Consider the following 21,268-nt stretch of genomic DNA (forward strand, 5'->3'; position numbering starts at 1 on the left):
ACGTAATTTATTTTTCTTGATAGAGCCTGCACGTTTTAAATTCATGGAAAAAGACCCTTCGAAAATGTCATTGATAACTTAAAAAAAAAAAAAAAAAAAAAAAAAAAAAGAGATCAATCATCAAAGATAAGTGGCTATAAAAAAACAAAACAAAACAAAATATAGATGTCAAATGTCACTGACAGGACTGGTCACCACTCATTAGACCACTTTCTGTGGAAAAGGCATTTCCCCGTTTTAAATTCACGTTCTGGCAGAAAGGATATGTGGCCATCTGACAGTCTGAACCGAATTTATAAAAAAAAATAATTTATCATTTTCATACGTCGTATTTTTTTATATTTTATATTTTTTAATTTTATTAAATATGTAGTATCTAGACGATGAAGAGAAGAATTAATAAGTTTAACAAATTTATATATATATATATATATATATATATATATATATAGCGTGTGGTGTCCAGAGGACGACGAGCAGCAAAAGCTCAACCACTCTGCTTATTCTCCCAAATTCTCAGCCAGTCTGAACCTGAGACACCTCGATGATTCCCTCATTCTGCGGGACCCATTTCAGCGACCTTCTGTCGTGCTTTCTTGTTCCTCTGTCCTCATTTCTCTACTATTTATTATTCATTTATCCCTCCAAGCTCACTCCCAAAACTCAGTTCTCACCTCACTTCCTCCCTTTCTCTTCCCCGTAATTCTAATCATTTCCCACTAGGGTCTCCTCCAATCCCAAAAACCGTGATTGGTTTTTCTAGTTTCTCAGTTTCCTCAACTGGGCCTCCGTCATTTTCTACTTTCATTGCCATTGACTTCTTGTTAAGGACATGAACTACTGCTAGTTCTTAGAGGCGAAGCGTCGAACATAAACAATGGCATCTATTGGGCCTCTTCCTTTCACCTTTGACGCAAAGTCAGATAGCTCTGTGCTTCTTCACAGTGCAAATAATCGCTGGCCCAGGTTCTCGTTCTTCGCGTATCGGCCGAGAAAGCCGCTTGATTCTACTGGAAATACTGCTATATCATGTGGGTGTTGGAAAGCTGCGGGAGAAGATAATGTTGGTTTATCATTAAGCTGTGATAGACCGGTTCGTGGATGCAGCAGAGGACGACAACGGAGACTTATGCGTCCCAAGGCGACGGCCAATGGATTTATGGAAGGTAAGGATAAAGACAATGAAGTAGAGGATGCGCTTCAGGATACCATTGAAAAGAGCAAGAAGGTTTTTGCTATGCAAAAGGACATACTCCAACAGGTATATATGTGATGATTCTTTATCTTCGTAAAATTTTAATTCTGGGTGTTTAAAAGAAAAGTTTTTGGTCTAGTACTATGTGTTGCCGTTTAAAAACAAATGGGAGCCAATTAGCGATTACTTTTGGGTCTTACTCTTTAAAACCGAAAAAACAAAGTGTTTGTACTTGGAAGACGTAGGCGAGATTTTCTTTCAAAAGCTTTTGTTGTTATGGGTCAGTCCATAAATAATTAAAACGAGAGAGATATCATAAGCAAAAGGTGCTTTTCCGTTGTACATTAGCTTTTGAAACTTTAAATTTGTAGATTTATGTGTGGAGTTTTCTTTCTGTCTTGTTTTTTAGATCCCAATCTGTATGGGCAAGTAAAATTTGCTTTGATTTCATTTTTATGGAAATTCATGTGTTGTCCGGTATGCATCTTTCTATTAATTACTTGAAAACATTCTGGCAAGTGTAGCAATCATAACTGTTTGCTACACATGAGATGTGTCTGCATTATCTTAGTTGACTACATTTGTTTTCTTACAATTGGCGCTTCCTCTACCTCCTCAAGTTATTTTCCTGCCTCACTTGTCTTGTTAATAATCTTTTGCAAAACAAATTTTTTTTTTTTTTTAAGAACTGTAATTATTTTCAATATCTCAAGAATTGAGTGCTTGTATCCCTAACATTTTTCTTTGATTTACCGCAGATTGCTGATAGAAGGAAACTGGTTTCTTCCATAAAAAGTAGTGTTATAAATCAAGAGGATGACGAGGTTTCTTATAAAGGGAGGGGTAATGCTTCTGTGAATCTGGATCTTGTCTCTGCCAGTAACAGTACTGTTGACGACCATAGTAGCAGTATTCCTTCCGGCAACTATGCCCCTTCGACTGTAGATGAGGTCGCAGAAACTCCACCTTCATATATTGGTAGTGGTTTTGATGAAGTTAAGAAGGAATATGGAAAAGTGGCACTTTCTAGAAAAGCTTCGTCTGAGGGAGACAATAGTAAACAATTAGAAGACACTAATTCAAAAGCAGTTTGGTCAGATGGTCTGCCTTCCTTTCTTTCAAGTTCGTCTGAAAGTTCCATTATAGTAGATGAAAACCATCAAAATAAAACAATTTTAACGGAGGTGGATAGTGAGGCAAATGATCCTGTGATTGAAGATGTCAAAGCCCTCCTTTGGCTGGGGCCAATGTGATGAACGTTGTGTTGGTAGCTGCAGAATGTGCTCCATGGTCTAAAACAGGTATGTGGTATAGCCACATCCACATCATTCACTGGGGAGAATTTCCATGAATATTTGAGTTGAACCTTGCAAATAATCTCTTGAAATGGTTATCGAAAAACCAAAGCAAGAAAGAATCCATAAGATTTCATTGGGTATTTGTGTCAGAACCCCTTTTGCAGAATTCTAAACTTAAGCATTGTTCATATCTATGTGTTATATTAGTCAGCAACAGACAAAATACCAGTTGTGTTTGTGAAGGTTTTATTTAATTGAATGTCATAGGATTATTTCTTGTTTTAAGAAATTGAACTAGAAGTGGGTCATGAATTTGAAATATGCGTGCATGGTTGACAAGCCCAGACCAGCATGTTGAAGGAAAAGGTTAGCAACTCGCTTGATTAATCGGCTGTTGAGAGTGTATTACTGGACAATTAATCTTGCTAACAGGGTCCTAACTTGGTAAAATCTAGTGAACTTATTTAACCAGTATAGTTTATTTTTGCGCGACTCAACCCAGTATAAGTTGTCCTCACAATTGTGCTTAACTAAAACCTCACAGGACTCAAAAGTGATATCATGATTTTTTAATCCAATTCGGTCAGGGGGATGGAGAAGCATTTTAGTCTCATTATCATCATCCCTCATGCATTATGTGTGCATATGTAATTTAGTTGTTATTAATATGGTGTGTTAATCATTATATGGTTTGAGTGGTTAACCTGTCTTCTCTATTTTCCTATTCCCCCAGGCCTTTTAATAGGTTGATCTAGGATCCAGATACCATTAGTTTAATAGGTTCAACTACTGGTAGCTGTCTCTCATGCTGGGATTCATCTACCTCGTGACTTGAAGAGACTGTTCCTCACTCGTGAAAGTTCAAGTAGACTGTTCCTCACTCGTGAAAGTTCAAGTCTTCTTGTCTTATTGCATTATGAACTCAATAATGACTCTCATCTACCTCTTTTCTGGAAACGGGGGCCCGGGGGAGGAGGGAGGGAGCGAAAAGAAAGTTTGTTTCTGTATCCTTTTCTTTGTGACCCAGAGGCTGATCAATGAATTCTAATAGGTGGGCTTGGAGATGTTGCTGGGGCTTTGCCAAAGGCTTTGGCACGGCGTGGACATCGGGTTATGGTAAATTTGTTATTCCTTCAATTTTGCTATCTGAAAGTGGGGTTTTGCATTATGGTTAATTGAATAGGATGTGTTGCGATAGATGTTCAGAACGTCCTTGCCACAAAGTTCCTCAACAAACATAACCAAGGCCAACAGAAGTAAAACCCATGAGTTTATCCGTTTTTTTTATTTTTTTTATTAGTTCAGTTTGTCAGATTGACTTAAAACTAATGAATAACATGTATCCTGTCTTTTGTTTTTTATTTCTCACTTAGGTAGTAGCACCTCGGTATGGAAATTATGCTGAACCACAAGATACAGGGGTTCAAAAGGTGTATAAGGTAGATGGGCAGGTATGCAAAAGATGCATTGTTTACCTGTAATTTATTTCCCATTGGAGCATGTGACTCAAAACAATTTTTTTTATGGTGCAATTTTTAATGCTTTTGTGCTTTCAGGATGTGGAAGTAAGTTACTTCCAAGCCTATATTGATGGTGTAGACTTTGTTTTCATTGAGAGTCATATGTTTCAGCATATGGAGCACAATATATATGGAGGAACTCGAGTGGTATGATATCATCTCCTATAATTTTAGTTTCAGTTTCTCAGAAGAGATGGTGATCATTGTTTCATTGACGGGCTTTTTGTACTTAATATCTTCTATATCAGATGATCTTTAGTATCATACCATTTCAGATTGATCATCTAACCACCCTACTAAGAATTTTTGCTTAGTAGGGTGGTTAGATGATAAAGAGTGTGCCAGGCAACTAGTTACCATTTTGAAATTTAAGTTATATAAAATTAACACTCTGTTTTTTTCTTTCTTGTGCGAATATATATTTTTTTTCAGGCATGTGAATAAAGTCTGATTCATAAAAATGTTACGTTCTCCATATTTGTTGAGTGAAATACAATCCTTCTATTATCGTTTATAAGCATTCTAAGTCCTACTTGGTTCTATCATTGCAGGATATTTTGAAACGCATGGTATTATTTTGTAAGGCAGCTGTTGAGGTATCGTTCAAACGACCCTTACATAAGATTTGTTAAATTGCTTAATTGCCAATTTAAGTTGCATGAATTCTAGCACATCCTCTTTTCAGAATTTATAGCAAGGTGGTATCCCCATATGCCATGCATATAATGCACTTATTAGAGATAATACAATACCAGTTTTAGATCATAAAACTAAATTGCCCTGCATTCAAACCAGTATCAAGCAAAAAGAACTAGGTATTCAGTTTATCATGGTTATAGTATTTAATTTTTGAGATGGGTCTATCATTTTCTTGGTTTTGCTACTGCAAATCTCATGTAATTTGATGTGGTGGTAATCCTTAATTACTGCATGTGTTGGCAACAATTCCTAGAGACAGCTACGGCTACCCTGTGGAAGTCATTTACACTGGCCTACTAATTTAAGCCAATATAGTCTGCATGACAAGTTCCTCCCAATGCACTTGAAAATTATATAAAATGTTGACTTACCCAAAAATAAAAAGGATGTTGAATGTAGAAAAGAAAAATATGAAGTGGTTTGTACCACAAAAATTGAATGGCAACACATTGCTCTCGCAAACAAGAATGGCTTTGTTTCTTTGTCCTAACAGCAGCTTTTTAGAGCTGCATAGCTGGTAAAAAATTAATATTTGTATAAAGTAGAACTCGTGATGATCATCAGGTTCCTTGGCATGTTCCATGTGGTGGTGTCTGCTATGGAGATGGAAATTTGGTTTTCATCGCGAACGATTGGCATACAGCATTGTTGCCTGTGTATCTGAAGGCATACTATCGCGACAATGGTCTAATGAAATATACAAGGTCCATCCTTGTAATTCATAACATAGCTCACCAGGTTTGTTTTCTGTTCAATGTAATTTGTTTGATATAATGTACTATACGAGCTCCATATCCTGAAGAAAGCTGGAAACTTGTTGATTATTTAGATTGAACTGTTTAATATATTGTATCTCATAGGTCATGTTTTACTTTCGTGTTATTGTAAGATTTGAACATGTTTTCTTCGTTTCCCTAGTACTTTATATAGATGTTTGAACTTCAGCCAATTTTGTCAACTCGTGTAATTTACCCAGGGTCGGGGCCCTGTTGATGATTTCGCCCATGTTGATCTGCCAGAACACTACCTGGAACCTTTTAAACTGTATGATCCTGTAGGAGGTGAGCACTTCAATATCTTTGCAGCTGGTTTAAAGGCAGCGGATCGTGTGGTTACAGTTAGTCACGGATATGCCTGGGAGCTCAAAACTTCTGAAGGTGGTTGGGGTTTGCATGGAATCATAAATGAGAATGACTGGAAATTGAAGGGTATTGTGAATGGGATCGATATGAAAGACTGGAGTCCGCAATTTGATGTTTACCTGACATCAGATGGTTACACCATCTACTCCCTTGAAACACTTAAAACTGGCAAACCTCAGTGCAAGGCAGCCTTACAGAAGGAGCTTGGTCTTCCGATCCGGGAGGATGTCCCAGTGATCGGTTTCATTGGGAGACTGGATCACCAGAAAGGAGTTGATCTAATAGCCGAGGCAATCCCATGGATGATGAGTCAGGACGTGCAATTAATCATGTTGGGCACTGGCAGACCTGACCTGGAGCAGATGCTCAGGCAGTTTGAGAACCAACACCATGACAAAATCAGAGGCTGGGTTGGTTTTTCTGTTAAGACAGCTCATCGTATAACTGCTGGTTCGGACATTTTGCTCATGCCGTCCAGATTTGAGCCGTGCGGACTGAACCAACTGTATGCTATGAGCTATGGGACAGTTCCAGTTGTGCATGCTGTCGGTGGACTGAGAGATACTGTGCAGCCATTTGATCCATTCAACGAGTCAGGGCTTGGGTGGACATTCGATAGTGCTGACGCACATAAGCTAATACATGCGTTGGGGAACTGCTTATTGACATACCGAGAGTATAAGCAGAGTTGGGAAGGACTACAGAGACGAGGGATGATGCAAGACCTGAGTTGGGACAATGCTGCTCAGCACTACGAGGAGGTCCTTGTTGCTGCCAAATACCAATGGTGAGATTTTTTTTTTTTTGAACTTCTTGCAAGGACTAGGCTCATACATTTGGAGCTTGTGAATACTGGAGTTATTTCAATGCCGGAGTCAAATGTTGGGGGAAAGAAACTATATGAAACTGGATTGGAGGTAAATATTGTAGGAAGATTTTCTTTGTTTACCTGTTTTTAGACTAGTCGAGGAGGTCAAAGCATTTGATTGCTTGGTTTATGTGGGCCACTTTGATCACCTATCTTGTACTTTGGGTACAGTTAATGTGTAACTAGAGACGGTGAGATTCTACTGCTGGCAACAGAAGGGATGATTGATGGCTAAATGCAGAGGCTGACATTCTGGCCCCTGTTTTCCTCTACTCTCGACTCATAAACTACTTATATTACTTTAACTATATCACTTGATTAGAAACTAAAACTAGTAATGGAAAGGCAATCCGGCGTTACTGTGAACCAACACAAAACCATTCCAACTTAAATATCTTTAAAAATAAATAAATTTATTAAATTTATAAAGAGAATTATATAAAAAAATATTTTATAAATTAACATAGTTACAATAATAAATTTAAGAGTTTTTTTTTTTTTTTTCATTCCCTTTGTTGAAAAAAATTAAGACCACCCACCCGTAAAAAGAGAATTAAAGTTAAGTTATTAATAAAAACCCAAAAAATAAGCATCTTTTTTTTAGAAAAAAAAAAAACGCGTCTTTGACGGGTCTAGGTGGGATCCTTGACTCGGGACAGTGCGTTCGAGTCTCCGATCCTTTTGACGGATAATCCGACGACTGTCGTAGCCGGCCTCATCCGTCGGGGCATTCATAGCCTCCATCATAGGCACCACCTCTTGCATGTGTCAGACAGTACAAGAATGGTGGAATTCATCTCATTGCTTTTCACTGTATTGTAGAGTCTATATATACACGAAGGAAAATAAACTCAAGAAGCTCCATTAATTCGAAATATTACAATAAACTAATTTCTGCTTTGCATAAGTAACTTGTACAGATCAAATCCTTTCTAAAAGGCAAATACATGAAACACAGTTGCAGCTTCTAATAAGGCAATCATGCCATGCGGCTGCTTCCCATCAACAAAGAGGAATCATCCGCTTGCAGATGCCCTATTATTTGTAGGAGAGATGTATAAGTACCAACTATTGCAACTGCACCACCCATTACTATTATAACCCACGAAACTACCGTTCCACATCCTAATCTCCAACAAGTTCCTGAGATCTTCATGTGACATAAGCATGGCAGTATGATTGAACCTGTGACACTTAAAAATGCTCCAACCAGAGACATGAGATTCGCAAAAAAGGGCACAACCAGGGCTACAATGAGAGTGCTGATGACAAGAGAGGTACCGACTACGAGGCTAAGGTTTCTCTTCTTGTATTGACACGGAAACCAACTTTTGGTAACATTCACAATTGGTGTGACCATCAATGCATATTTGGATATGGGATTGACCAATGTCGTGTAGATTGCCACTCTTGAGCTAAGTTTGTCAGTTGGAAGGTTTAAAGTTATCTGAGATTCAACTTTTGACCCAAACATTGAGTAACCGAATACGGCCATTGATGCATTACTGACAGTGCATAAGGTGAAGCACAGGAGCAGGACCTGCACAAGAAACAAACAAATTGAAAAAAAGGGATAAAGAAAGGCAAAGCTGAAGTGAGTAATCAAAACAGTTAACAGCCTAACACACATTGCTGGCAATTTGGCCATTTCACAATGGAAGCTGCTAAAACGTGATCTTGTCTAAACAACATGGTATGGTTCACATTGAAGTGCTTTTATAACTCATCGATACAGAAATTTATGATGAACAAGAGTTGATAAAACAGAAACCATTTGTTTTTACTTACATTGGTAAATTGACGTCTGTTTCTCATAGATGTGTAGAGTGTAGGGAAGACCGGATGAGCACAATAACAGAAGGCATATAAGCTAACAGCTGTTGGTATCCCATTCCAATTAAGAGGCGTCCCCTTTTTCTGAAATTCAATCCCATCAAATACACTAGTCCACAAGATTGAGCAGAGGATGATAACAGAAGCCAAAACCCCACTGGCAGAGATATACGAAAGAAGGTTCAGGTTATCCAACCAAACCGAAGGCAATATTATTAGGGCGACAATGATTACAAACATTTGTTTTCCTCCAATTCCTATCCCTGCCATTTCAAATCCCGTGTTGGGGAACAAATTATGCAAGTTATCCCCTTCTAGAATCAGGAATCCCGTCGCAACCAGATACAGTTCTATGTACATGACAACTGATACCAGTATTCTTCCCTTGTTTCCAAATGCGCGGTTACCTATATCAGGATAAGTTCTGATATCAGGATCCATGTCCATACATTTTTGTATCAACAAGCCCGAATAAAAAGCAGCAGCCGCGATAATAAAGAGAAGTACCAAGCTTAACCATCCCCTGATGATAGTGCATATGGGACTGACAGTATTCCAACTCCTGAAAATCATATTTAGAGAGAGGTTTAAGCATAAAACTCCTCTTTATTTGAAACCTTATTGGTTGCTTGAACTAGCACTGAAGAACTACATAAAACAAAATCTGCAGAGTAACAAACAAGGGAAAGAGAAGAACCTGACAACGCATTGAGTCCATTGAAACATGTCATGGAAAAGGACGCGGTGCTGATGGTGTTTTGACCACCACTATCATGTAGTGGCTCTACTTCCTTTGTCTCATGATGCTCCAGTACATCATGCATGCGAGGTACGGTGAGGGAAAGTCCATGCAGATGGTGTTCAGCCTCCATTTCAGAGACAGCAAGAGAGAGATCCAAATCACCGAGAAGGGATCAGGGATGATACTTTGGTAGGATCAGCGAATCCTCCTAGTACTGAGGAAATTAAAGTGATCTATTCTTTTTATGCATTATTTTTATCATGTGGTTACTAAATTTAAAGGAGGCGTGCGTTTAGTTTAGTAAGGTACTGAGGATTTGCAGTCTTGCACGCATGCCAGCAACTTTATATAAATATATCTTACTGTTGTTTTTTTAATGAAAAAATATTAGTATATGGTCTGAATTTATTCTTCTATTTTGATCGTTTATATTTTTTTTAATTTTTTAATTTAATTATTAAGAAGGTAACTTTGATGTATAATTTTTATTTTTTTAAAAATATTTAAATATATTAAAAAATATAAAATGTAAAAACCACTTCTCTTTTTCAAAATATCTTCCTGGGAAGAAGGAAAAGATCTGACTCCATTAATGAAGCTGCATGCATGCACAGGCCACTTTTGCTTTTTGCTTTTTACTTTTTTTGCTTTTTACTTTTTCTGTCAATTTACACCCAGAGAGTAACTCTATTTTAGGATATGTTTAGAAATTAAAATAAATTTAACTCATCATTTTAATTTTTTTTTAATTTTAATAAAAAAATATAATAATTAATTTAATTTTTTTAAATCTTAAAATAATAATAATATTAAAAAATAATATTCTAATAATATTTTATCATCTTAACTCAATTCAGTTTAATATTTAAACGTAACCTCAATCAAGAATGTTGATTTATGTATATTGACAGTAGAGTAATAATATATTATATAATAATGTTATAAAATGAAAATATTTTTATAAAATAATATTATTTTTATAAGATGTTTTATAAAAATATCTCTCGTTTAAAATATAATTATATAAAATGTTTGTAAAAAATGATGTGTAAATCATTTTCCATTGAAGGTATATCGAAGTATATAGTGTTTTAAATTTCATTGGGATCTTCTATAGGAATAATTCGAAAAATACATATATGTTTCATGTTGATTATAATTTAAGAGGAAAAAACTCTTGGCCTTGCAAAATGTTATTGAAGCTTTTGAGTAACGCTACTATTTATTCTAGATTTTGTATCACCAATCATGTCATGTACTGATGTGGTGTATTTTAAATGATTTCTTATACTAACTACTTAAAATATGTTACCTCAACATAGGGAATGACCGCAAAATTTATTATAACCCTTCTATGCATATCCGGATCCCCCAAATTAAACTATTAAAAAAAAAACAAACGGGGCACTAGATGAATCATGGGAACGGGTGGGTGTGCGGAGGGAAATTTTTAAAAGCAGTACTACTCTACCGCTCAGAGTAGTCCGCTGCAAGTTACCACTAGGCTAAATTTATCTTTTTATTTTTTTTTTAATTTTTTTTAATTTTTTTTATTATTTTAAAATATTTTTAAAAAACATAAAAAAATATCAATATACTAATGATCACTTTTTTAACTATTAAGTAAATAAAAAATAATATATATATATATATATATATATATATATATATGAGGTGTAGGACAAATTAAGTGGATCAAATAACATTTTTTAATTTTTAAATTGTTGTGGATATGTCAAGGAAATGGTGGGCCAAGTCTCAGGCATCTAAATCAATTCAACTCAGGGCCGATTTGGATGCTGTCTGATAAGCCCAAGCCTACTAATTGCTTAGTAGTTATTTCACCGCATTGCTCCTTAAAAAAACCCAACCCGGCCTGAAACTCTCGATCGGTTTGTTACTAATTGAGCTCGATTTCGAAATTAAGAAGAGGAAAGCAGTGTTATAAGTTATAGAAACATTGGTTTATTGTATTTTTTAGAAATCTTTAAAAAGGTATTTTGATTTTTCAAAATCTAAAAAAAGGGACACATGACAATTAATGTTAACATTAAGAATCGCCCTTTATTTGTATAATTATTTGTTCAGAACTCTGTAATATCTTCCTTTTCATCAATGAAACTTGCCTATAAAAAAAAAAAAAATGTTAACATTAAGAAAAGTTATATGCACAAATATTTATTTAATTGGCTCACATGAATATTAATAAAAAAAATAAGTTAATTGAACTTATTTATATTTTATAATCGAGAATGCTAAATACAAACCCGGAAGTCAACAGTGAGGAGGCCCTTCTTAAATAACCAATTAGGCCAATCTCTTATATATCTATGCACGACCAGAAAGATGAACATGGTGACAGGTCCCATATCATGAGCAGCTTCTTAATATGATGCCATAACTCCACACTTTAGGTCTCGTTTATTTTTATAAATCATTTTATCTCATTTAATTATTATAAATTTTTTAAATTCACATATAAAATATAATAAATAATTTAATTTTTTCAAAACTTGAAACAAAATTATATTATAATAATATTTTATTTAATTTTTGTCTCATCTGTGTAAGAGAACTAAAAGTCTTTAAGATTGCTTTTTTTTGTTTGGCCAAAAAAGTAGTGCAAATATATCGATCAACAAGTGAAAGAATTAACAGAAGATCTCACGTTTACTGTATAGATTAGCCTGACTCATTATTCATTTCGGCAAAACTCCCAAAGAGAAGTCTTTCGACCCAACAAAACATTACATTTCCTATCTCAAAAGAAATACAGACATAATTAGATAATTAGATAGAGCTAGCAGTACAGTTGCAGTGAGAAGTGGGGGGACGAGAGTTGAGAGATTCTCGAGAGATGGGTTGAATTCTAAGGGCACTTGGGGCCACCTTCCTTGGTCTTCCAGTTGTTGTAGCAAGGGCACACAGCTTTATTGCCATAATAGCCAGGGGGCACGCACAGGCACTTTGCGCAGCACTTCTGACAGAAGAACATGCAGGGCTTGTGGTATTGGGTTCTGCCGCACCTCCTCGTGCATTGCGACGGGCATTCTTCTCATTTTCAATTCGACGCAAACCAGAAAGAAAAACATAATCATTTTCTCCTCACGCTACTTAAGTCCGTCAAAATTCAAATGCAAAGGCTATGTGCGAAAAACAAGTTTTGACCGCAGTCAAATTAGTCTGACCCATGACAAATACATGTGGCTCCCGTTCTCTCAAGTCTCCTCTCTCTTTTGTCACTGTTTTCTATAAAATGGAAAGAAAGTGTTCAATGGTATATAGGAGCCGAAGCAAAAATGAATCTTCTCCTACCCCACAATTTCCCTTCCGACCCAGAAATGGATTTCTTTCATCCTCTGTTTACTCTCTTTTCTCACTTTCCCTCCAACCAAACATGGCCTAAATACGTGACAGGATGAGAACTCCCAATCAATGTGATACCACTACGCTACTCCAATCAACCATTCTCAGTCTAGATCTATTCCTATGTGCAAAACTTCAAAATTCTTGGCTTAGAAATAGCATTTCCCTAAAGTTGAGTTTCCAAATTTGGATGGCTAATGTAATTCGAGCAATACTGAGTAGGTTTCAAAAAAAGAAACAGCCTTTTTAACTTTGCATTCTTCAGGGCTGATTTTCCGTTTGATTTTCAGGTGAAAAAATACATTAGAATTGAGAGCGAAAGAATTAATTACTACTTACGGTAGCTCTTGAGACTCCCTGGGCCATATTTGTTCTGAAATCACATATATATAAGAGGTTAATTAGACCAAAATGCACGCAATCGCCAATTCTCGCCCATAAACTTAAAAATGCAAAAAACCAAACTGAGCCAATTTGAGAGAAAGAAAGAGAGCTCACTCTGTTGTTATAGTGATGACCTCCATGCCCATGAGACGCCATAACCTGTAAACCAAAAACATTAACAGATCAAAGGTAAAAAAGAAAACATCGATAGAATTAATCGGGATTAATGAACATCTTTCTTTCATTTGTTTTTTTTTTTGTTTTGTTTTGGTTCTTTTAAGAATGTAGAGTGAAAGAAAGAAAGACCCACCATGGTTTGTAGAAGGGAAATGGCAATGAGGGCAAAGAGCAACGCAGCAACAAACTTAGCCATGGCCATTGCTACACACAAAACCCTCCCAATAACCTGTCAAAGACTCAAAACCTCAAACGACACAGCGAGAACAGTACCAGGAATGGCAGAAGAGAGAGTTTGAGGTGATGGGTTTCGAGTACAACCATAGTTACGGTTGGGGTATATAAATAAATAGATAATCAGTGCAACTGAGGTCTGCTCATTATTCGTATGGAGTGAATTATAATTGTAAATGACACCTAATTTGCGGTCGCAATAATATCAAGGCAGGCAGCTGCGCCTTTAAAATTTTATACAGTTTTTTATTGTTCGTTTCTTTCTGATCTATTGTTGTTTAGTAACCATGTTTACTTACAAGTTCACGGTACGGCTGAATCTTGTGCATGAACAATGGACGTGGTTAACCTCTTCATGGTTCTTGTCTTGCTATGTTGAGGTATGAACAGAAGTAAGATGCTCTGACCGGAAAAACCGAACCAGTACAGTAAAAGCATTGCACTATCGCTGGAGTAAATTTTAAATACGTGGTTGTGAAAAAGGGTCCCACAGTGAGAGAAAAGTCAAGCTTTGTTAGAGAGAATGAAACGAAAAAACCATTTATTAGACTGGGGCAGTAATGAGCAATGATATCCGTTTCATAATATATTTCACATTATATATTTTAAAGTGAAGGCATTTTTTTTGTAAATAATATTATTTTTATAAAATAATACGAAATAAATTTCTCCATTAAAATTTAATACTTATAAAGTGATTAATTCTTAAATAAATTGAAAGCAGAAGATATAAAAGAATCAACATTCTTTTTATAAAATATTTTATAAAATTACTCTACAATTTAAATAATAATTATATAATATATTGAGGACAATGACGTGTTTATCCTTTTTCGACGGTAAATTATAAACCATCATCGTATTTTCCTTTCCTTAAAGACCGAAAACTTTTGTCCCTTTTTGCATGTGGCGTAGTCTGTGCTCCCCTCTGACCACAGCACGTTACCCAAAGCCTGCGCCAGTTGACGAATGAGCGCACCGTCCGGTGTCAAATAACTAAGGCCTCGTTTCTTTCCTTAACTGTAATCAACCTATTCAAATTTATATCTCATCTAATATTCAAATTATATCAAACTATCGTATTATTAAATTTATTTCAACTAAAAATAATTTTATATGCAAAACTTATAATTTTTTCAAGTTAATTAAGGTCTCGTTTGTTTCCTTAACTGCAATCAATCGATTCAGATTTAAACTTTTTCTGATATTCAAATTATATCTAACTCTCAAAATATTAAACTCATTTCAACTTAAAATTTCTTTATTTGTGAGACCTACAACTTTTTTCAACTCAACACCTCTTTATACGTGGAATCCATAACTTTTTTCAACTTACTATAAATATATCTAAATTCATTTTAACATCCAAACACATCTAAACTCATCTTAAGTGAGCCCCATAGAACTCACTCTACCATCTTAACTCACTACTATTTATAGAGAATATAACTCAACTCAAACATCTAAATGCAGTCTAAGAATAATGTTAGTATGCCCCTCATTTGTTCCTTCATTTTCACAATTTTTTTTTATTTTTTTTCTTATTTATTAAAGAAATAACTATTAATGTATTGATATTTTTAAATTTTTTAAAAATGTTTAAAGATGTTAACAAAATATATATATATAAAATTGAGTTTGCCTAAGGGGCATGCCCAACGGTCACTGCTTGGCGGCACTTTAACAATACTCAATAAATAAATAAATTTGTACATTGAGATGAGATGAAATAAAACAATCATACGTAAGCAGATTATCATATGAGATGAGATAAATTAAAAATGTGATAATTTATGATTAGCAATAAAATAATTTGAATTAATATATTTTATGGAGTTTTGAAAAATGAGAGATAAAAATGTTAGAATAAAAATATTATAAAATCAAAATACGTTAGAATATTATTTTTGTTTTAAATTTTGAAAAAATTGAATTATTTTTTATATTTTGCTTGAAAGTTTGAGAAAATTGTAATGATTAAGTAGTGATTAAATGAAAAAGTTAAAAATTTGAAATTAAAAATTGTTTGTCTTTAAATGATGTTTAGATGTTAAGATGAGATTGGTTGATACCATATGTGAAACCAAATGGAGCTTAAATTAAAAGAGAATTGACATGACATTGCATCTCATACATTTACGTGCATAAATTTATACGATATGTTAGATCTATTTTATAATAAAAAAATTAAAATATAATAAAACATATAATCAATTTACGACAGTTTGTTAATTTACGTAATTTATAAAATTTATTTATCACTAAAGCATTTGTCAAATTAAAAATTTTGAACAATGCCGTTGGAAATTTTTTAACCAAGGATACACAATATTCCATTTTTATTTTCCTAAAAGTTAGGACGGTGAGTACTGTATATATAGGAACAAGTATACAACTTTGCCACCGCGCATAACATAGGATCCTGATCAATATATATATATATATTGCCATGTGCATTCAACAACCAGATATAATAGTTTCTGACGATATATTCAGGGGGGAAAGGTTGAAATTACTAGCTGCCTATTTAATGTTCCACCTTGCATGCCCACATGTTGTCTACTCTTTCAGTACTCTCAACTTTTTTAATTAATTAAGGACATCACATGGAATGATGGAATCAGCAAAGTCGCTGGTAGTTAGGGTTCTTTAAAAATGAATAATGGCAGGGAACAGGTTCTTTAAAAATGAATAATGGCAGGGAACAATTTGAGTAAAAACCTTCTTATAAATTGCATCCACATTAATGGTTGTTAATTATAACCATGCAAAAAAAAAAAAAAAGTAATAAAAACTCAAGTAGTTGCATCAAAATCATTTGCTTTATTTTATGCATTACGTTGAATATAAATTATATATAATTAAACAATTTATAATTAAGTGAATTGGATGATGAGATGCAGCCCCATTAAGGGGTGCAGTGTCGTGCAGTACCGTACAGTCACGGCAGAAGAAGGACCGAAGTTGACAAACCCCTTGTATCGCACACCACTCATGTTCTTGCATGTGGTCATGTTCTACCTTCCACATGGGGAGCCAGATCTATTTCAGTGCTCATGATTCCAGGCAAAAATTAAAGAGGATTAACACAGACCCACTTGTTCAAAATAATTATTGATCTTTTCTTGCTTGTGATGAGGAAGATAACATTCACCCTGCACATATCCCATTCCCAGAAAACTATGATTGATCCTAGTACAGTAGTACTCAAACCAAATTACGTACAAGAAGTCATACATCATCATCATCTTTACCATCCATATATATATATATATATGGATATCAATACTCGAGTTGGTAGCATTATCAATCATTCTCCATTATGGATTCCATAACCACTGTTGCATCGATCTCCTTCTACCTATATATATATATATATATAGAGAGAGAGAGAGAGAGAGAGAGAGAGAGAGAGAGAGAGAGAGAGTCGGTGAGCTTGCGATCATAATCTTCGGAGTACTTGTTTTAAGTTTCAGGGAAATAACAAAATAGCTAGGCTCGAAAGTGGTTTCGTTTCGTAATTGTATGATTATATTGAAGCGTTTTATGGGTCTTTCTTTGCTTTTCAACGATCATCGCTGGGCTTCTTAACAACTTGGGCCTATTCAAATATTTGGCAAAAAGGTTGCATATCATTTCTTGGTACTCGAAACGGCAAGGCCAGCTCATTTGCTAATGACATCTCCATCGATCGATCATTTTTCTGCGAAATTAAAAATTAAACAAACATAATATTACCAGCAAAATTAAAAATTGACTTGCTTGGATTGGTTTGGATTGGGTTACTCACGAAAAATTGGTCCCGTATGCATGCATGCATTCATGTAGGTCCGCCATGACCAGTTGTTAGATAGCTGTTGATCTCCCACAAATCCCATTCAAAAGATTTTTCTTCAGAAATATTTAAGGACCTGTCCATTTGTTAAAGGACCATTAGGTAGTTTTGTCAGATGCCATTATTAGGGTTCGTAGTGGTGATAGCCAGCTTCTGATCCTCGAAAGATTGAAGCAAAACGCTGATCTCAATCGTAATTTCATATGATACGTAATAATTTTATAATTTAATGTACTGACTAAAACATTTCTCATATTTCTATACATATATTTCCAGTAAAGTAATCTACGATCTCATTCAATGCTACTACCATCTTATACTTCATTCCAGATATTATAATTTCAGATTTTCTTCTAAAATGTCCACTCTGTTTGGAATATTTGATTATAATAAAATTAATTATAAATAACAAAACTAACGAGAATCTATGGACTTTGAGAGAAGCTGTAAATACAAACAGTAGTAAATTGGGCTGGCAGGGCGAGAGAGTTCCTAATCAATATAATATATGCAATTTAAAAAGTGTCCAAGTGGTCCAAACCGAAATGGAAAATGAAAGAGATTAATTAAGAGAAATCAATGGGCCCGGACTGGCTTCGTTGGGTTGGAGACAAGGGAGGCCCTACTCTTCAGGATTCAAGACATTCGGATTGTGTTTGAATGTTGAGTTGAATTCAGTTAAATTGAGTTCTTTATAAATAATAATGAGTTGAGTAGTGAAGAGAATTATGTGAGACCCATCTAAATTGAGTTTAAAGTGTGTTTGTATGTTAATATGAGTTTAATACTTTTTATGAGAAATTAAAAAAGTTTATGAGTCTCACGTATAAATATGTTTTAAGTTGAAAAAGGTTGTGGGTCTCATGTGTAAGAAGATTTTGAGTTAGCCGGATGAGTTTAGTAATTTGAGAATTGAGTATTTGGATATTAAATTAAGTTTAAAATTAGATTCAACTCAACTTAGTAACCAAACGACACTAACTATCAGAGAGCTTTTTTAGTGGCCGGCCATAGCAGCAAACTTAAATTGTCATGTGTATTTGTTACGTAATTCTAAAGCCATTGAGATGTTTGTGTCAATTTTATGCAACTATCAATTAATACGACTGTTTTTTTTCTCCCCACATAATATCATGTTCCAGTATTTCAAGCAACATGGTACGTACGTACTACGTGCAACTGTTTCGATATTTATTTTAATTATTATTACTATTAATACTTTTATGTATAAATCTCCATACATATAACTGGAAAAGCAAGTTAAATAAGAGCTTTTATTTTTCTCCATGCAAGGGCAAAAGAGGAAGACTATAGTGTTTCAGGATAATTAATCATGACGATCAGTGGTTTAATTATATATTAGGGATCAACCATTTTTCCCATGAGTAAATAATTCTGAAGTAGTAGCAGTTATGGTAGTAGTAGAAGTCCTGAGTCCTGATCAATTAGGCTCATCATGTTACGTAGGCCATGATCTTTGGAGATAATAAAAACTGGCAATAATTGTGGAAAAGCAGTGCCGGTTGTTGCCTTGACCATCACTCCCATTATTTCATTTACTCATGCATGGGGATCGGACACCAAAAATCATACGTAAGGTCACATTTCATGGCTCTACATTTTATTTAATCTATTCTATATATATATATATATATATATATATATATATATATATTATATTGCACCCAAAATAAGAGTATCCTTTTTTTTTGCTGATTAATATATATGGACCATGCATTTAATAGTAATAGGCCGAGTTCTACTGTATTATGGTACTGCTATCATCATCATCATCATCATGAGCTGTTTCATGTTAGGTGATACCCTCTAATTTCTTTCCAGCTTGAGGCTTAATTTGGACGCAGGGTGCATGCAGGCATGTTAGGTATTTTCTGTGCATCTAATTTATCTTTGACCCCCCCAGCCCCAACCCCACGCCCAAAAAGAAAAAAAGAAAAAAGAAAAAATGAAACCCAGCTAGCTAATATTTTCTTTGCGCGCTTTATTAATGAGAATGATAATAGATGATGATCAAGATTCATAAATCTTTCAGGAGTAGGCCGTAAGTATGGGTAGAAAACAAGCGAGCGAGCGAGCGAGCGCTAGCTAGGTTACTAACTTTACTGTACGCCCGCGGGACATTATTAATTGATCACTACCTATATATATAATATCTCGTGTGCCTAATAATAGTACCCGCTGATTGCTCGTCAACAAAATACGACCGCTAATCTTATGATTAATGTGATCAACGTTCAAGCTCCTCAATTGGGTTACTGTTTAATTCTTAATTTGTACGTACTTGTTACCTAGCTAGTGAAAAATCCCTACGTACGTACGTTGAAATATATCCAAAAGCCAACAATATTATAAGATGATGATCGATCTAGACGGAGCATGAAGTTTTAATAAATAACTGCAAAATTGAATACAACGTGAAAATTCCCGAGTTTGAGTTAATTACTTACGCCCATTGTCGTACGTAATTAATTAAGCCCTAGCTAGTACAGCATGCAGCTAATTAATTCATGAATACGGACAAATCCGATCGTGATCATACGTATTAATCTAGCTAGCCCAAAAGAAAACAAACAAAGCTAGCTCCTAATTGACTTTGAAATTAAATTAACATCGATTCCAGATTTAAAAATACAACAACGGGAACTTTAAAAGGTGGGGTCTTGCTGGGACATTATTATTAGAAATGACTCCAAGGAAGTGACACGACATTCCTTATAAACTAGTAGAGACGATTGGTTGAGATGACTAATCAGTAATCAGGGAAAGAAAGAGAGAACAATTGCCAAGTGTAGCGCGCGTACGTAGACTACTCTTTCTTTTTCTATAAGATCGATCAACGCTAGCTAGCTGTCTTTTAGAAACTCCTGTAGTTTATCACAAAATATAGCTAGGCAGCTAGTTTTAGATAGATAGATGGATATCTCCCTTAAACCATAATCCAAGCTAGCCAATTAGTCTCACGCACCCATCCGTCTTATCAGCTTTTAAACTATATTGGAGGTTTTGGTGTCAAATGCTTCCTATATTATATTGTTATTTACCAAAAATAAAATAGAGAACAAACTGAATACTCTTATCAGCTACCTAGCCGATCGATGTAACATCAATATCACATTTGCATATGAATGATTTTATCTAGAATGCCATCATGGGATGGTGGGGAGGGAATAAGATTAGTCATGTCCGGCCGGGCCGGGGGGTCTTGTCTTTTTTTGGTAAGATTTGTGGTGTAGGATTATCATTTAAGAGTACTTCAACAATAATATATATATATATATATATATATATATAATTTGTTAAATTAATGATTGAGGTAGATGGTAAGTTTAGAACGATCTCAATTGGTAGATGAGCTCTCAACATAGCAGCATTTTTGTTTTGGGGGGGGGGGGGGGGGGGGGGGGGGGGGGGGGGGGGGGTGTGGGGACGTTATAACATGGATCGGATCGAGTACTAGCAAGCTAGCATTGATTAGGGAACTTAGCTAGCTAGCTAGCTATATAGCACTTAATTTGTACTTAATTTCAACCTCGGAATGATTTGTTGAGGTTGCGTTTTGCTGATGTTACAACAACAGCTAGCATTCTAATTCATATCTTCTTAATTCGATCTCTTTCATATATGTGATCAGGCGATCGAGTTGTACAAATAAAGACGGCACAACAAACATATATATTGTACAAGAATTTTGAGTGTCTTGTTTCCATGCATGGTAGAAAGCTTTACAGCCACGAATTGCTGAGATTGGTAAGCTGAACAATAAATTAGCACGAGCTAGCTAGCTAGCGGCCTCTATATATATAGTACTGTACGTATGAATGGTTTTGTCTTCTCGTGCCGTACAAAAGAGGAAGATGAGGGGTGAAAGTTGCAAGAAAAATATTTAACATAGGGATCGAATGAATGGTGAATGGTGGCTTAGAAAATTGGGGCAAAAAAGGGTGCATGTGGCTG

General features: G+C 35.1%; 2 protein-coding genes and 1 pseudogene across 2 annotated transcripts; 1 reads left to right on the forward strand and 2 right to left on the reverse strand.

Annotated features, from left to right (window-relative positions):
* The first annotated feature begins 471 nt into the window (after window positions 1-471).
* Window positions 472-6,991, forward strand: LOC121252646 (granule-bound starch synthase 2, chloroplastic/amyloplastic-like). The gene is given in 9 exon segments (XM_041152376.1): window positions 472-1,261; window positions 1,954-2,419; window positions 2,422-2,496; window positions 3,545-3,609; window positions 3,867-3,944; window positions 4,050-4,160; window positions 4,565-4,609; window positions 5,277-5,450; window positions 5,689-6,991. Coding segments are annotated over 9 exon segments (2,355 nt in total). The 5' UTR covers window positions 472-877; the 3' UTR covers window positions 6,646-6,991.
* Window positions 6,992-7,563: 572 nt separating this feature from the next.
* LOC121252647 lies at window positions 7,564-9,534 on the reverse strand (annotated as a pseudogene).
* Window positions 9,535-11,967: 2,433 nt separating this feature from the next.
* LOC121252649 (gibberellin-regulated protein 6-like) lies at window positions 11,968-13,656 on the reverse strand. Its single transcript, XM_041152378.1, has 4 exons — window positions 13,358-13,656; window positions 13,162-13,206; window positions 13,003-13,036; window positions 11,968-12,348 (listed from the first exon to the last, which is right to left on the reverse strand). Exons 1-4 carry the CDS (start codon window positions 13,424-13,426, stop codon window positions 12,167-12,169), a joined length of 330 nt encoding a protein of 109 aa, XP_041008312.1. The 5' UTR covers window positions 13,427-13,656; the 3' UTR covers window positions 11,968-12,166.
* Window positions 13,657-21,268: the final 7,612 nt, after the last annotated feature.

This window comes from Juglans microcarpa x Juglans regia, chromosome 2S, assembly GCF_004785595.1.
Source record: "Juglans microcarpa x Juglans regia isolate MS1-56 chromosome 2S, Jm3101_v1.0, whole genome shotgun sequence".
NCBI lineage: Eukaryota > Viridiplantae > Streptophyta > Magnoliopsida > Fagales > Juglandaceae > Juglans > Juglans microcarpa x Juglans regia.

Bases quoted from the DNA above. Each gene is read 5' to 3' on its own strand.
- LOC121252649 (XM_041152378.1), bottom strand. From the start codon at position 13,426: ATGGCCATGGCTAAGTTTGTTGCTGCGTTGCTCTTTGCCCTCATTGCC. The intron at 13,207-13,357 runs GTGGGTCTTTCT...TTTGGTTTACAG, and splicing joins TTTCCCTTCTACAAACCATG to GTTATGGCGTCTCATGGGCA. The intron at 12,349-13,002 runs GTAAGTAGTAAT...GAAAATGAGAAG, and splicing joins AGGGAGTCTCAAGAGCTACC to AATGCCCGTCGCAATGCACG.